Source organism: Herpailurus yagouaroundi, unplaced genomic scaffold (genome assembly GCF_014898765.1).
Source record: "Herpailurus yagouaroundi ecotype Mexico unplaced genomic scaffold, PumYag 210, whole genome shotgun sequence".
In the NCBI taxonomy this organism is placed as follows: domain Eukaryota; kingdom Metazoa; phylum Chordata; class Mammalia; order Carnivora; family Felidae; genus Herpailurus; species Herpailurus yagouaroundi.
This window is the reverse complement of record NW_024412441.1, coordinates 17,903,543-17,920,802: the sequence shown is the minus strand read 5'-3', so window position 1 is coordinate 17,920,802 and position 17,260 is coordinate 17,903,543. Positions and strand designations below refer to the sequence as shown.

The 17,260-nt window shown below is 37.9% G+C and overlaps 1 protein-coding gene across 1 annotated transcript in view; it reads left to right on the top strand.

Annotated features, from left to right (window-relative positions):
- Positions 1 to 17,260, top strand: part of TMEM131 (transmembrane protein 131) — a 242,518-nt gene that overhangs the window by 104,469 nt on the left and 120,789 nt on the right. The window contains exon 4 of the mRNA XM_040453962.1: positions 10,695 to 10,763. Within this exon, the coding sequence (XP_040309896.1) occupies positions 10,695 to 10,763 (69 nt within the window). The remainder of the gene's footprint in view (positions 1 to 10,694; positions 10,764 to 17,260) is intronic.

Here is a 17,260-nt window from a genome sequence, read left to right as displayed (position 1 = left end):
TTTATTTTGAGGTGGGGAGGGGCAGAGAGAGAGGGAAAGAGAGAATCCCAAGCAAGCTCCATGCTGTCAGCACAGAGTCCAGTGTGGGGCTCCATTCCCCGAACTGTGAGATCATGACCTGAGCCAAAATCAAGAGTCAGATGCTTAACTGACTGAGCCACCCCAGGTACCCCAGCAGTAATTTTAGTTTAGGGAAACGATGCAAAAATAGTACAAAGGATTCCTATATACCCTTGACCTAGATTCCCACTTTATTTAATATTTTACATATGCCTTATTCACAATCTGCCTCTCTACCTCTTCTCTCCTTCCTTTTTCTTCCTTCCCTTCCCCTGCTTGTCCTATGTATATATATAATGTATATGTAAGCATTTTTTTTAATTTTCTGAGAATCAGCTATAGATGTTGCTCCTTTACTCCTAAAAACTTCAGTGTATAGTTCTTATAAAGAGGGATATTATTTTATAAAACCAAAGTATACATATCAAAATCAGTATATTAACACTAACACACATAGTATTTTTTAATCTGTAGACTTTGTCAGTTGTCCCATTATTGGGACAATTTTTATTTTAAAAAGAAGATAAATTTTGGTCCAAGCCTCAAGTCCGTATCGGTCATATTTAATTTTCATGTCTATTTAGTCTCAACTTTAATGTGCAACAATTGATTTGTCTCTTTATGTCCTTGACATTTTTTTTTAAGTAGTGGCCATTTTATAAGTAGTGGCCACCATCCTAGTTTGGGTTTTCTCATGTTTCATTTCAGATGATGTGTTTTTGGCAGGAATATCACTTAAATTTGTGTCCTGCCCAGTCCGTCTATTATCAGCAGGTACATGGTGTCTCTTTGTTCGATTTTTCTTTTGTAATTTATAAATACCTCTGCAAAAAGTACCTTGAGACCATGTAAATATGCTGTTTGGCATCAAACTCTTACTAGTTACAGCATTCACTGGTGATTCTTGCCTGGAAATTACTGCTCTGGTGATTTTTTTTTTAACTTTATCATTCTTTCTGTGTTTATTAGTTGACATTCTAGTGCAAGGAAGATGTAAAGGTCAAACCTCATTTTTGCAGGTGTAGGTATCCAGTTATTTCACCACCATTTTTTGCAAAGACTATCTTTTCCTCATTGAATTACCTTAGCACAGTCACTAAAAATCAATGGACCATATATGTTTGGGTCTGTTCTGTATGCTTTTCACATGTCCCCTTTCATTGAACACTTCCTTACTTTCTGAAACATCAAGATGTTCTAGGCTTACCTCATAATTTTCCTGCCCAAGCCCTGGAATAGCCTATTTATTCAGAGACTTCTGCTTCATTTTAGTGGAGGATATTTACAAACTAAGATCTGTGTGCTATGTGTACTCATTGTTGCTGGGGTGTCGTTGTCTCTAGGTCTTGTTAGTGAGAGTTAGGAATGTTTATGTGTGTGTGCACAAACACACACATCTCTTTCTATATCTATGTATATTCAAAACCATGAGTTGTTACCAATAACTCCATTTTTAACACACCACCACAGTGTTCCTTCTGTCCCTTTTTTCTGTATATTTTCTGTATATTTTTTTGTGTCTTCTCCAGCCATGAAAAACCTGGCTCCAGTTATCCACAGAATTTATACCTGATTTCTCAATCCTAGAATACAAACAAATTCATTTCAAATTGGTTAACTCATACCACCATGAAAAACAAACCTACTAGTTGAAGTACAGTGTTTAGAATTTATTTTTAGTTTGAATGTATATGGTCAAAAATACTGTATTCAGAATTTACGTGTGTTATGTTCTTTACCTTTCTCTCCATCCTCTCCACTGCCCTCTTCCATCATCATCTACATTGTAGGTCTGTTCATTCAAAAGAAAGTTGGGTTCTTTGGTTTCTGTCTATATTCCATTTGAGATTTTTTTACCTCCATTTTACAAGTCCACTCATTTTAAATATGTGAAACAATAGGATTCAAAAAGTCAGAATGATACAAAAATGTCAAATGTGAATGTTTTTAATATATTTCTTTCTCCACAAAAGGAAGCATGGTATAGACTTTTTAATGTTTTGTTTTATTTACTTAAAAATCTATCCTTTAGAGACCTTTCTCATTATTTTTATAGACTGCAACATACTATATTATGTGGATGTGGATTATATATAAGCAATTTGCTTCTAGTATTTTGCAGTTGCAAACTGCTTCAAAGAATAGCCTTGTGTATATGGATTTTCACATTTTTGAAAGTTATCTGCAGAATAGATTCCTACTGTTAGGATTTCTGAATCAAAAGATAAGTGCATATGTAATTTGTATTGTTGAAGGAGCATGGTTAGGGTAAATTCCTAGACATGGGATTGGTGAGTCATATATAGGTTTGTTAGTGTTGTCAAATTCTCTTTCAAAAGAGCTGTGCCAGTTGACGTACCCCTCATCAGTAAATTAGAGTCGCTATATTCCTACGGCTTTTCCTACAGAAAGGGAAATACTTTTTAATTTTTGTCAATCTGATAGGTGAGAAATTCTGTTGTCATGTAGTTTTAGCCTGTCTTTCTCTAGTTATGAGTGAGGTTGTATATGTCTTTTATACTATGCTTATATTTATCTTTTGATACTGTCTTTTCATTTTTATTCTACCTCCTTTTCTATAGGACCTTTGATCTTTATTTCTTCCATTTAAACAGTTTTTTATTAAGGATAGTAATCCTGTGTTGCAAATATTATCTTCCTGTTGGTCATGGAGATGTGATTTTGAAGAAAAGCACTTTTTTTTTTTTTTAACATTTATTCATTTTTGAGAGACAGAGTGTGAGTGGGGGAGGGACAGAGAAAGAGAGAGAGAGACAGAATCTGAAGCAGGCTCCAGGCTCTGAGCTGTCAGCACAGGACCTGACAACAGGGCTCAAACTCAGTAGACCACAGATCATGATCCGAGCTGAAGTCAAATGCTTAACCAACTGAGCCACCCAGGCAGCCCTGAAGAAATGAACTTTAAGTATAAAAACACAAAAAGTAAAAAGATGGAGTAGGGAATAACACTATCAGAGAAGTTAGACTTTAGTACAGGAAATATTATTAGAGATAAAGAAACACATTTTATTATTACAGAAGAGATAATGTATCATCCCAAGTCTGTATAAGTCTAAATATCAGAGTTTCCAAATACATGAAGAAAACATAAATGTTTTTTGTTCCAAATATTTGTTCCAAGTAAATGAAAAAAACAGAAATGAAGGCAAATTCACAATTATAGTTGGAGATTTCAAAATTCAGCTGTCAATAAAATAAACAGAAAATCCGTGAAGGTATAAAAGACTTGAACAACACTATCAACCAGCTTAACCTTGTAGGTATTTTTCTTCCTAGATATTTATTGAACACTTCACCCAGCAATTGCAGATTATGTTCTTTAACACAGCAGAATTAAAATAGAAATCACTAACAATTTGGGAAAATTTTTAAATTGAAATTAGGGGCGCCTGGGTGGCACAGTCGGTTAAGCGTCCAACTTCAGCCAGGTCACGATCTCTCGGTCCGTGAGTTCGAGCCCCGCGTGGGCTCTGGGCTGATGGCTCAGAGCCTGGAGCCTGTTTCCGATTCTGTGTCTCCCTCTCTCTCTGCCCCTCCCCTGTTCATGCTCTGTCTCTCTCTGTCCCAAAAATAAATAAAAAACGTTGGAAAAAAAATTTTTAAAAAAATTGAAATTAAAGCCTATGACAGAATTCAACATCTATTCATAATTAAAAACACTGAGCAGACTAGAATTTCCTTGGTCTGATAAAGACCATCTGTGGAAAAACAACAGTTAACATGATTCTTATGGTAAAAGATTCAGTGCTTTCTTTCTATTGAGAACAAGACAAGGATGTCCGCTTTTATTTCTCTCCAGTATTGTACTGGATGTGCTAGTCAGTACATTAAGGCAAAAAATAGAAATAAGAGGCATCATCTGGAAAGGGAGAAATGTGTTTGTCTACAAATAATATGATTGTGTCCATAGAAGATCCTAAAGAATATACCCAAAAAGCTTTGAGAATAAGTTAATTTAACAAGATTGAAGGATATATAGTACTTTTCTATATTCTAAGTGCAAAAGTAAAATGTTATATAAAAATGCCATTTACAGTAACCTCAAAACATGTTACATACTTCAGGATGAATTTACAAAAAAAAAAAAAAAAAAAAAACCCAAAAAACAAAAAACACCAGACTTTGAAACCCATACACTGAAAACCGTGTGGGAATTAGGAGCACCAACCCCCTGTCCAGTTGAGAATCCACTTATAATTTTTGACTTTCCAAAAACGTAACTACAGATAGCCTAATGTTGACCAGAAGGCTTATTGATAACATAAACAGTTGATTAACACATATATTGTATGACCTGAGCTGAAACCAAGTGTCAGACACTCACCTTACTGAGCCACCCAGGTGCCCCCCCATTCTGTTTTCTTTTTGCTCCTCTTCTTGGATAATTCAAAATTACCTTTCAGTTCATTGATTCTTTCTTCTGATGGTCAGATCTGTTGCTGAAGCTCTCTGTTGAATTCTTCAGTCCAATTATTATATTCTTTATCTTTAGGATTTCTGTTTGGTTGTTTTTTTATAGTTTGTTTCTTTGTTGAACTTCTCATTTCATTCAGGCATTTTTTTTTCTAATTCTATTTAGTTACCTGTGTGTTCTTACAGAGACAGTTCTTTAATCAGCTTAACTTGGGGTTCTTAATGAGCCAGCTGAAAGTTTCTTGAACAAGTGGGATTTACTATCCAGGTCGCTGTTTGGCCAAGAACGCTTACTGAGCTCTGATGTCAGCAGGGGCACTGGCTGGGAATGGTTAGATAGGACTGCTGACTTAGTTCCCTGTCCATGCACAGCTAGAACATGGCCTCCACAGTGCTTGGATTCTCTGCCCATGTTTCTTGATTGGGCAGGACTGGGTGCTATACTCAGCAGTTAGGCAGGACTCTGAATTTGTTTCCCTGCCTGTATGGGGCCCTAAAACAGGCTCCCTAGCCATTATGACTTGATGGCTGGGGACCTGAATCTAGCAAGCTGCCCACCAAGCTCTCTGGCCAGATGGGGCCACCACCTCAGCTCTGCACATGAGCTAAGCCACTGGCTGGGTTCTCTGCTCAACTGTCCTTTTAAGCAGGGCTGCAGGTTAAGCTATGCAGCTTCCCAGATGTTCTGGTTAGGCTTCCTAGTTGGGTGGGGTGGAGTTATATTCAACCCTAAACAGATCTTTTAATTTGCTTCCCAGCCCAGGTTGGGCTATGGAACAGGCTTGTGGCAGGTGTGGCTCATTGGGTAGGGATCTAAATCATATGGAATTGTCCACCAAGCTCCCTGGCCAGACGGGCCGGTGGCTTGACTTTGCAGTTGGGCATAGCCACTGCCTAGGATCTCCACTTGGGTGTCATTGCTAGGAGGAGTGTGGTCTGTCAAGATCCAAGCACTGGTTGCTGTACATCCTTCCCTCCCTTGCATCCCAATCTGATCTCCAGTGGTCAAGACCCACAGGTTCACTCCTGCAGATTCCCCCAGTGGTCCCCTTGTGACAAGACCCAAGTGGGCCTTCTGGGAAGCAACCCACCTTGGACATCCACCTTGGTCTATATCTTTCCCACTGGACATCCACCTTGGTCTATATCTTTCCCACTGGAAAAACTGTAGGCCCAGGGTACGCTCTTAGTGTGGTTCTGTCCCTGCCTTGGAGAGGTGATGTGGTCAGAGTGTAGCCATTCCTCTTACCTTTCTAATGTAGTCCTTTTCAGTCTCTGTGGTCCAGGAGGGTTCTTCAACCTCACTGCTGTGTTCTGGGATTTTCACAATAAGTGTCGTGTCCATGGATAGTTGCAGGTTGGTCTTCCTGTGAAGGGTGCTACAGTTAGCAACAACTTGAGTCACTGTCTCAGTGACATCACTCCCCAAAAGACAACATTTGTAATAAGAAAAGGAGGAACAGGGAAAAGATATTCACAGTACACATATTTGACAAAGGGAATGTATCTAGAATATGTGAAGACCTCTTATAACTCAGTAAGACAAACACCCCTGTTAAAAAACTTTGAATAGACACTTTACAAAGTAAGATATCTAATTGAACAATAAATAAATGAAATGATATTCAACATTATTAGTCTTTAGAGAAATGAAAATTTAAGCTAAAATTTATAATTATGTGATTTAAGTCACTGTTTTTCAACTGTCTCTAATAAGAATCATATTTGAAACTATTTTAAACTGTTGATGACTTTGAAAATTTTATATGTTAAGGTACTTTTCCCCTCTTATTTCTGCTTGCAGTACTTATTGTGGACCAAGATGCAAAAGAGTAGTAACCAAATGTGAGAATATAACTGGTTTCTGGGTTTTTTCTAGACTTAAGGAATCACATTCTGGAGGTGGGGCTCTGGAATCTGCATTTCTACAAGCGTTCTAGATGATTAAGAAAGATACAGGTAGACCACAGAGCATTCTTTAAGAAGTACTGGGCCAAAGAGTACCTTTTGTTTAGGTACTAATTGCCTTTAGGAAAACATTTTAAATTTCCTGGTTTAAACAAATTCCCAAAGCTCCAAGAAGGCTTTATTTGCTTCATTTGGGAGCTACCTGCTTAACTTGGACCTCACAGTCCACCAAGCAACATAGACCATGTCTCACAAGAAAGATTTTTTGTATCTTCTCAGTTGTTCCCTTGCTTGAAGTCAGAAAATAGTCCTTATGCATCTCCTTATCCCCAAATAAATAATAAAAGGAATAACAATATTTGAGACTTTGAGAACAAATACAATCACTGTAGGAAGCATAAAATCATCCAATATTCTATTATAATGTCTCAGTCTGTTTCTTTGAAATTGGCAAAGAATACCATTTTTTACATTGCCTTTGCCCCAATTTATTTTTCAACATTAAAGACTTGCAGACATTTGCTTTCTGTTAATAAAATGCTAAACAATGTCATGCCCTTTTATTTTTTTTTATTTTTTTTTTAACGTTTATTTATTTTTGAGACAGAGACAGAGCATGAACAGGGGAGGATCAGAGAGAGAGGGAGACACAGAATCTGAAACAGGCTCCAGAATCTGAGCGGTCAGCACAGAGCCCGACACGGGGCTCAAACTCACAGACTGCAAGATCATGACCTGAGCCGAAGTCGGACACTCAACCGACTGAGCCACCCAGGCGCCCCTAAAAGAAATTTGTTGAAATAAGCATAGTAGCAAACATCTCTGTCAGCTGTGGATACATGACAGCTATGTCATTGAATTTTGGGGTTTTTTTAAATAAGATTATACCTGTGACAACTTGTGTTGTACCCACTCAAATATTAAACTGTTTCTTAGACATAAATCTGCTATTGTTTTGAAAATACATGTTTGTTTATGAGGGAATCATCTTTATGTATTTTTCCCCTCTCATATTTTGTGAGAAATCTGTAAATAACAAATGTCAGACACCACTTCTGTGGAGCACTTTTTGGGAGGTCTTAGCCCACTTAAAGCATAAAAAATGAAAACAAGGGGCACCCGGCTGGCTCAGTCAGATAAACATCTGACTTCAGCTCAGGTCATGATCTCACATTTGTGGGTTCAAGCCTTGCGTCAGGCTCTGTGCTGACAGCTCAGAGCCTAGAGCCTGCTTCAGATTCTGGGTCTTCCTCTTTCTCAGTCCCTCCCTCACTTGTGCCCTGTCTCTCTCTGTCTCTCAAACAATAAAACATTAAAAAAATTTTTTTAATAAATTTTTAAAAAATGGAAACAAGTTCTAAGGATTTAAAAGGAAGAAATAGAATTGCCATTGCTTGCAGATGATTTGTCTACAGAGGTAATCAAAGATAGTTATCATTTTGGCAGCACAGGTATTAACAGGAAAATCTAAGGGAATCTATAGACAAACTATTAGAATCAACTTGCCAAAGTGACTTGGGTATGAGATCAGTACACAAAAATCAGTAACTTTAAAAAATAAAAATGTAAAAAAAAGTCATTAACTTTTTTTTCTTAAGTGAGTAACTTTTTTATGGAAAGTAATAACCATATATATCCAGCAGCCTACTTAACATCTCATTTAGATAAGACATCTCAAATTTAAATGTCTAAAACCATAATACTCTTGAACGTCTAAACTGTCTATCCTTCCTCACTTCTTACCCACACCTCCTATGTCATGACTACATATCTGGTTTCTCAGGCCAAAATTTTAGAATTAAGTCATTCTTGATTTCTCTCCTTTCCCTCACGTTCCAAAACCAATCCATCAGCATGACCTATTGCCTTTACCTTCCAAATACATTCAGAGAAGAGCCATTTCTCGCCACACTGCCTTGCACTCCCACAGACCACTGCTACCATCATCCCCTCTTGTCTGGACTACTGCGAGACTCCCTTGCTGTCACTCTGGGGCTCCTACAACATACAGCATCTAGAATTAACCTTGTCAGATGCGTCAGATCACGTCACTCCCTTGATGAAAACACGACAGAGGCTTTTTGTTACACTTAGAATAAAATGCAGGCTCCTGAAAGGAGACCTGGCCTTTGTACTTCTCTGATCTCAGCTCCTACTTCCACCCCCTCCTTCCCGTCACTCTGGCCACTTCGGCCTTCTGTTCCTCAACATGCCAAGGTATGTCTCCTTTCTTCCCCCGGATCTCCACCACTCAGGTCTTGGCTGCAGCACCCCTCCTCACAGAAGGCTTCTCTGTTCCTACCGTGTTTGGTCTGTCTCTTTGTATGTCCCATCATTACCTTGTAGGTTCTACTTTTGTCTCCCCTACTGGGATGTTAGTGCGATGAGAGCAGGCTCTTTGCCTCGTTCCCATAGCACTGGCCACTAGACAGCCCCAAGCATTCACTACCTTTGTGTTGGGTCAGTGGGGGTGTGCATGTTTTTTGTTTTTGTTTTTGATCTTACCTGACCACTTTAGATGCTTCCATTTGCAACTTGGGGAATAGATTCTCATTTCTGTGAGAGAGAAAAAAAAAACTGTATCTTAATCTTCTTTATATCTCTAGCATCTAATACAGTCAATGTTTATATATATATAAATTAATGACATATACATATGCTTCATGCATTATACTTTTCCCCCTTGATTGGATTAAGACTTTGTATGTTTGAGTTTCACACCCTTGAAACTGATGAGCTAGTCGGCATCCCTTGATTTAAAGGTGCCAGAGAGTATCCTTGTTATATCATGCCTAAGGAGAGCAGAAATCAAAAGAGAGTAGATTCTTTACCTCTCACTGAAAGTGGCTCCTGTCTTGGGGGCACTTGTGCCTTCTTTGTTCCAGTGTCTTTAGATTTTTGCAAAGTAGGATCTTAGATTTTTTGTAAAGTAGAATCTTAAATTTGCTGTTTTCCTCCTTATTTGTGTTTTTCATCTTTTCTGTTCAGCATATGTAGAGGGATTATCAAGCTAAAAACTCTTTTAGACATTACTTTAGCACATTGATTCTACTACTCAGAGTATGTAATCTTTGCAGAGTTGAGTTAAAGCTAAATTTGCAACATATTCTCAATGTCCTTGTCTATTTCTAATATATTTCTAATGTATCATTTGAAGCTTGTGTTCTTGTGAATTATGGTAATGGAAATAAAGTCTTACAAAATGGTTTTGCTCTAACATCATTTCTTAAAATACAACAGAAAGATAAACATTCACTATTTAGAAATGTTAGTGGCTTCCTGAATTTTTTACTTTCTCTGTGCTTAAACAGATGACTAGAGGCATGTGGACATCCCCACATCCTCCCGGTCATTTCTATATTGCATCATTGTTAGGGCGTGTCATGGTGATGTTTAGGAGGTTTGCTGTTCAGAAATCTGTTTTGGTGAGAAGTTCTAGTATCAAGTGGGAAAGTTAGAAATGATATTCATATATTTAGGCTAAGATGTTATAGATCGATGTGTTCCGAACTCTCAAATGAAAAAGCTATTTCAGTTCCTAAAACTTTGTCCCCAAATTCATTTTTGTTTAGTTCCTTTGACACTCTTGTTACGATGTGATTGTGGTTTTTGTCTGTATACTGTATTGTCTGCCAAGGATGTGTAGTTGTGTTGACTATTTATTGTTCATTGTGCAGGTATCAAAAAATACAAGTGAACATATTTAGATATGTTGGTATCAACTATATCAACCAAATAAATTTCAACATTGAATCTACTTGAGCATTTTCTGCTTTTACGTACCTTTGAATAGGAAAAATACTCCCTTTTCTTCATTTTTTAAAACGTACATTTCTTGATTTCATCTAATAAGAAAAGTAATGCACAATCCTGATAGGACATTAGACTCCATTTTTCCTAAAGATGACAGTCTCCTTCCATCAAATATAAGAGATTTAAGGAAACATGGCATGTATTTTGATCTTCATAAAAGAGTTCATTATTTTCTAACTAACAGTGAGTTTTCTCTCTACAGTAAAATTGTCTTTGAGTATGTTCTCTCATCCTAGAGTGGACCAGAATGGAGACTAATGAACCATTCTGAGATTATTAGGGCACGAGCAGTATTTATGGCGGCACCTGAAGGCAGGGAGAGGAGGTCGGCATACAACACCAAAATTGTTAGGCTCAAACACCGAGTATTCTTACTTAGAAAGTATTCTTTCTTGTGACAGAATTCAAGTGTCTGACTTCAGTTTGGGGATATATATTTTAAAGAATTATTTCTTACGCTGTTTTCTTTTTACTTACAGTATATCTCTGTACCGGGGTAATTGCAGACCTATACGATTTGAGCCACCAATGCTGGATTTCCATGAACAGTAAGTTTAAAATTTTCAGACCATAGTTTTTCATTGAACTATTATTTGTATTTTATGCATGCATCTGTCTTGCTTTTCACCCATGTTGTCTCTATGAGAAAGTTACATTCTCAAGTCGCCAAGGAAACCGTGTTGTTGAATATGGTTTGAAAATGGGAAGCAAGTATCTATTATGAGTATTAACTTCTGAAGTTTGAAAGATAACTACCTATAGACTCCCTGGTTCAAAGGATCTTATATTCAGGAGCTGCATGAAACTTTTAGGTTACTTTTCTGATTAGCACTTTATCTCCACTTTTATTATGTAAGTTTTCCATGTGGATATAGAAAGATACAGTATTTATTTGTTTGCATGTGCTTTTAAAGTGCAAACTTCTATATATCACCAAATAAATATTATCAGTAACCCAAAAGGACAAACAAAAGAAAATCCTGCAGAGAGTTGTGATTCAACCACAGAATTGCTTCCTCAAACCAGATTTCTGGCTTCCCTTCTACCTCTGGGTATCAGGTTTTGCACATCTCAGATACACTGGGGAGAAGAACAAGTCTTCATCTGTATTTGGTTCCAACCTAATTTAGCAAGTAGATAAAGAGAATATCTTAGTGATATAACTGCTAGACTAATGACACTCTGGTAAGTTAGGAGAAAAAAAGAATTTGAAAGGTAAGTGATAGAGAAACTGTATGTAGATCTCTTTTGATTCAGTTAATGAAATTTGTAATTTTCTTTAGTGTTGTCAAAATTGTAATTAGTCATTTTTTATTATAGTAAACACATTAGGTTTGAATAATTTATTTCCAATCTCAAACCTGGAATAATCAAATACACTAATTATATTTGTGTAGAACCACATTAGAGTAGTTAGCATTAATAGCAAGATATCTGATAGCAGCCCCCATCTTCTAAGGAGATTATATTCTGACACAGATCATGGATTTGGGTGGTGGGAGTGCACAGAAAAGTTCGTGTGATTCCTTGGGCATTTCTAGATGGAATCAATATTTTGGAATAGTCATTATGTAAGCAAAATTGACTTCTGGGGTGTCTGGGTGGCTCAGTTTAAGCATCTGACTCTTGATCTCAGCTCAGGTCTTGATTTCAGGATGATGAGTTCAAGCCCCATATTGGGCTCCACACTGGGTATGGAGCCTACTTAGAAAAAAAAAAAATTTGACTTCTGGGTGTTAGATTTAAAGACCATAATGTTCTGGGAGGCCTGGGTGGCTCAGTTGGTTCAACACTCAACTCTTGATTTCTGCTTAGGTCAAGATCTCAAAGTTTGTGAGATAGAGCCCACATCAGGCTCTGCGCTGACAGCACAGAGCCTGCTTGGGATTCTATCGCTCCTTCCCTCTCTGCCTGCCTCTCTCTCTCTCTCTCTCTCTCTCTCTCTCTCTCTCTTTCTCTCTTTCTCTCTTTCTCTCTTTCAAAATAAATAATAAACATTTAAACAAAGAAAAGACCATAGTGTTTAGATAGGAAACACATCACTATCATTTCTTATAAAAACGGTTTAGGTACAATGTCGAGATTGCAAGGAACATAAAGTAGAGCCTTAATCCATTATAGTAATGTGTCACCCACAGTCTCCTTCTGTCAGATGTAAGAGATTTAAAGAAATATGGCACATACTTTGATCTTCATAAAAGAGTTCATTATTTTCTAACAGTGAGTTTTATCTCTACAGTAAAATTCTCTTTAAGTATGTTCTCTCATCCTAGAGTGGACCAGAACAGAGACTAATGAAGAAACATTCTGATATTAGGGCATGAGCAGTATTTATAGTGATGCATGAGGGCAGGGAGAGGAGGTCAGCCTACAACACTGAAACTATTAGTCTCAAGCACCAGGTATTCTTACTTGGAAAGCTTAACAGTAACTATTCTGGAGAGATCTTGTCAAAAGTTATATCCAGCCATTTTCACTTTATATAATTTGTTTTTTTAGAGAGTTTTATAAATTTTATACATCACTTGAGATAAAGACATTTTCAGATGTACAAATGCCTAAATAGAAATTAGGAATTCCTGTTCCAAATTCTCTCTCCCTGGATCCTTTAAATAATGGCCCATCCCTGAAATAGGAGAAATTGAGATAATGTCACACAGGATTCTGGACTAGTGATTTTAACCTTTTTTTTGAGGACTAGATGAAAGCTGTGAACCTCTTCCTTTCTCTCTCCAAACTCACACAAAGACACACAGTTGTATACAAATGGCATCTTGCACACAGTTTCAGGGATTTTCTAGACATCCCTCTCAAGGTCCATACGAGATCCTTCAGAGCTAGTGAGGAATTCCTGTTCTAGGCCACAGATTATTAAATCACCACCACAGAACTTACTGGGATTTTGCTTATTATGCTAGCAGTGCACGTCCACTGTAGTAAACTTAGAAGATACTTACCAAGGGAAAGAAGAAAATAAAAAATTCCCAACAGTTCAGCCCCTCAGAAACATTAACATTGAACTTTTATAGTTCAAGTCCTTTTTCCATACCTCTATATTTATTTATCGAGTCACAAAAAACATAACCATATTTTCTGAACACAAACTGTTTTATAACCTGCTTTCTAAACAATACAGTGTATTTTCTTCTTTATTCCATTGAATTATCTGTTACTTTATTTTATGGTATTAAAGGACATTAAATTGTAAGGATAGATCTGTTAAATTCATTTATTTTTTTATATTGTTTTAAGTTTAATTCTTATCAGTGCTGAAGCTAATGATTTAAATACAGCATGACTATATCCTCAGGAGAAAGTCCTAAGAATGGAGTTGTAAAATGAAATGATATGCAGAATATAAAGGTTTTCAATTAATATTTAGGCTAGAGAATAATTTGGTGTCATGCACAAAGAGAACTGGTAAGAATAAGTGAATTAATAATATGTGACTAGAGAGGGAATAGATGGGATTTCCTTAAGAGCCTGGAACTGAAATCTCATGAGCTGAGAGAAAGTGTGGAAGTTTAGTGAAAGTGTGTGAGTGGACAGGTGAACTCCAGTGCAAGCAAGGTTCAGGCAATACAGTGAAGAAAATTATTTGAAGCCTAGCATGAGGTCCTAGGTATAGCACAGGAAATGAATATAGTAGGTATACTAGGCTATTCCCTAAGCCAGCAAATTTACATGCTACTCCCAAAATAGTGGAAAGGGAAAAAAAAAAAAAAAAAAAAAAAAGAAAGCCATTCTACCATTTTAAACTTCTCTTCGTCCAGTCTGAGAGCACTGAATGGAGTTTGTTTTTTTCTCACAAAGGTAGAAGTGGATCTGTAGAAGTAGGAGTTGGGGGCAGATGTGAACACATGTATATTAGGGTTCAGTCAGAGTTTTTATATGACTGTGTGAGTATATATATGTGTGGAGTTTTTATGAGGAATTGGTTTATACAGTGTGGTAACTGGTTAAGCCCAAAGTGTACAGGGGTAAGCAGTCAGGAATGGAAGATCATGAGTAGTCTGGAACCCCAGGGGCAGGAACTTAAAGCTTGATATTCACAGGCAGGTTCTCAGGGAAGGTGCTGAGGAAGCAGAACAATTGCAGATCCATCTGTTATTTGGAGTCTCTTAGGTAAGGCCTAACTTCTCTTTGAAAGGGCTTCCAACTAGTTAAAAGAGGTCTACATAATCTCTCTTTTAATTAATTTGAAGTCAGCTGCTTAGGGACTTGAATTATCTCTGCAGAGTTCCTTCCCAGCAGCACCTACATTGGTGTTTGAGTGAAAAACTGGGAGAAGGTGTATGTATGCTACAAAATGGCGGCTGCCTCCCTTCCATGTTCCAGCTCTCAGGAGAGAGCATCACGTGTAACCCACCCTACGCAGAAATGTATGAGGGAATTCTGGGGACTATAGTTCAGCCCACTCCAGTTCATAGACCACAAAACCACCACATGGATGTAAACAAAGAGGTTACTAAATTTTGAATTTTGACCCTACAAGATTGCAGATAATGTGACTGGAAGAATTTGCCCAGCAGTTTAGAGCTAAGTTTCTTTTTATGAAACTTGAAAGTAGTTTTAGTACAAAGAGAGTGAAGTTGTGCGTTTTCACTGCAGAAAGTAAATTTTCAGTGGGTTAGGAAGTAACTGATTGTTACTAAAGGATTTCAGGGAACAGATTTTTTTTTCCACTCTAAAAAACAGACTTAAAAAAGAAATACCTCTCTTCCATGCTGAATATTGTCTGCAGGCAATACCTGGGGTACTATGGGAACCATGTTGCAATTAGGGGTGCTAGTCTAAGGATAGAGCCAGCAAAATTTGTCTGAAAGTGGAAAAGTGGAAAGAACTTGGGTCCTTGATTATAGTGTTGAATTAATCGACCCTGGAACTGCCCTACTTTAGGTCTTCTTGTTGGATAACACTAATCTTGTCTTTCTTGATCTCTTATAGAGTACGTGGCACCGCTGACTTCTTCCTCCTTCTCAGATCTTTGTCGGCCTCTATCCTTGTGAACTCACTCTGTGTTTTTCTCCTGTGTCTAAAGCTCTTTTTTTGTAGTCTCTTTCAGGGTTCTGTTCCCTGTCTGTCCCCTAACCATAGCTGCTTCTCTTTCCTCAGCCCCTTTTAGCCAACTCCACGTTTTTTACGGGGTGATCTCTTCCATGCCCTTGGCATATGCCTATGGTTTCCCAATCTGTGTCTCACCCCTCTCCCCCTACCACTTCCCTTGTGTTTGCAACAACACCTTAAACTCAGTGTGTCCTGCTTTTCTGTATTTCCAATCTCTGTGAATCTCTGTGAACAGTACAACAACTGTGTACCAGTTAGTCACCAAAGCCAGAAATCCTGATGCTTTCTGGATTCTTTCCTTTACCTCAAAGCACTCCATCCTTCCCCCCCCCCCCCCCAAAATCCATTACCAGAATTCTATCAATTGTTCATATCTGCTTTTCTCTAATCTTGATTTCTCACCTTTCTCCTCTTAATTCAGGCCCTCTCATCATTTCTTATCTAGACTCTTACCACATGCCTGCCTTTTTCCAATTTATGATCTATACTGTCAACAGAGAAATCTTTTTACTATCCAAATCTAACCATGTCATTTCCTGTATGCTTTCCCACAAAAAATCCTTTGATGGTTCCTGATGTCTTTAGGATAAATACTGAATTTCTCAATATAAAATCTGTCCTTTACCTTTCTCCTGTACGACCCCACCCTAAACCACCCCTGTGGAGCACTACTTACCATTTCCTGAAGTAACTGGGCTTTCCAAGCTCAGGCATGTTGTACATACTTTGAGTCTCCCCTGTAAAAAGAATTCTGTGGACATTTTCATATAATTAAAAAAAAAAAAAAAAAGGAGAAAGGACAGGTAATAAATGTGCCCTTAACCTAAATTCAAAAATAAATATTTTTGCCATATTTACTTCATATTTTTGCCCATTTTAAATCATTTGAGAGTAGTGGACATAATGCCATTTTACTCCAATACTCTTGAGCACACATTTCCATATATAAGAACATGCTACATAGCTATAGTAGTATTACTTGTAAGAAAATTAACAGTAGTTACAGGGTGCCTTTAATCCCTCTGTTTTGGTTAGTGCTGTAGTTGTTTGGTTCTAAGTAATAGAAATCTGACTGAAACTACAGAGGCAAAAATGAACATATATTGGAAGGAATACTGAGGACTGTAATATATCTGCAGAAAGGTCAGAGATACAGCTACGACCCAGAGACAACAGGATCCATGTTGTCACACCGCCAGGAGTCTTCTCTCTGTCTTGTATCTCTGCCCCACTCTGTACTGGCTTATTCTCTCCCACTGCCAATAGCTTTTTCCTATGACGATGAAAACAAATCCACTGACTGCTCTTCAGACCTATTTTCTGTAGCCTCCCTCTATCACCGCATTCATAGCTTCTTTTCCCTTAGTTTGAAAAATCTCAAGAGTAGCACACTGATAACCTATGGTTAGATCATGTATGAACCCCACCAGACAAACAAGGAGAGTATTTGATAGTGAGCATGCCTTCCAGGTGTTGTCCCTATGTTTATTAGGGTTTCACCCAGTGCAGAGAAATCATACAATGGGCAGATACTCCAGTTGGAGTCCACTACAACCTCCTTGGCCTGTTGAATCCCTAATGACCTTTAGTAGTGTAAAGTACTCCTCTTCTCTGTACAGCAAGCCTTCCCCAGCCTGCCTAGCAGAGGTCGAAAGTGCCTTCTGTCTGCTTCCATGGTGTTGTGTTCACCTCACAGAGGTGGGGTGGATCCCGACCCAAAGTTTGGGTCAGCTGTCAAGACTGATAATGTCACATGCACACACACCAAGTTTATTATATTCACAGAATGAAGCATGCAGGATGGGCTCCCCAGCAAGTCTGAAAAATGCCCTTTAGAGTGCAGAGAAAGGAGACTAGCTTGGCTTTTATTGGCAGGAAGGAGTTGGTGAGGCTGGGGCAAACTTGCAAAGTTTGAACTTCTCACTAGATCTGAGAGAGAGAGAGAGAGAGAGAGAGAGAGAGAGAGAGAGAGAGAGAG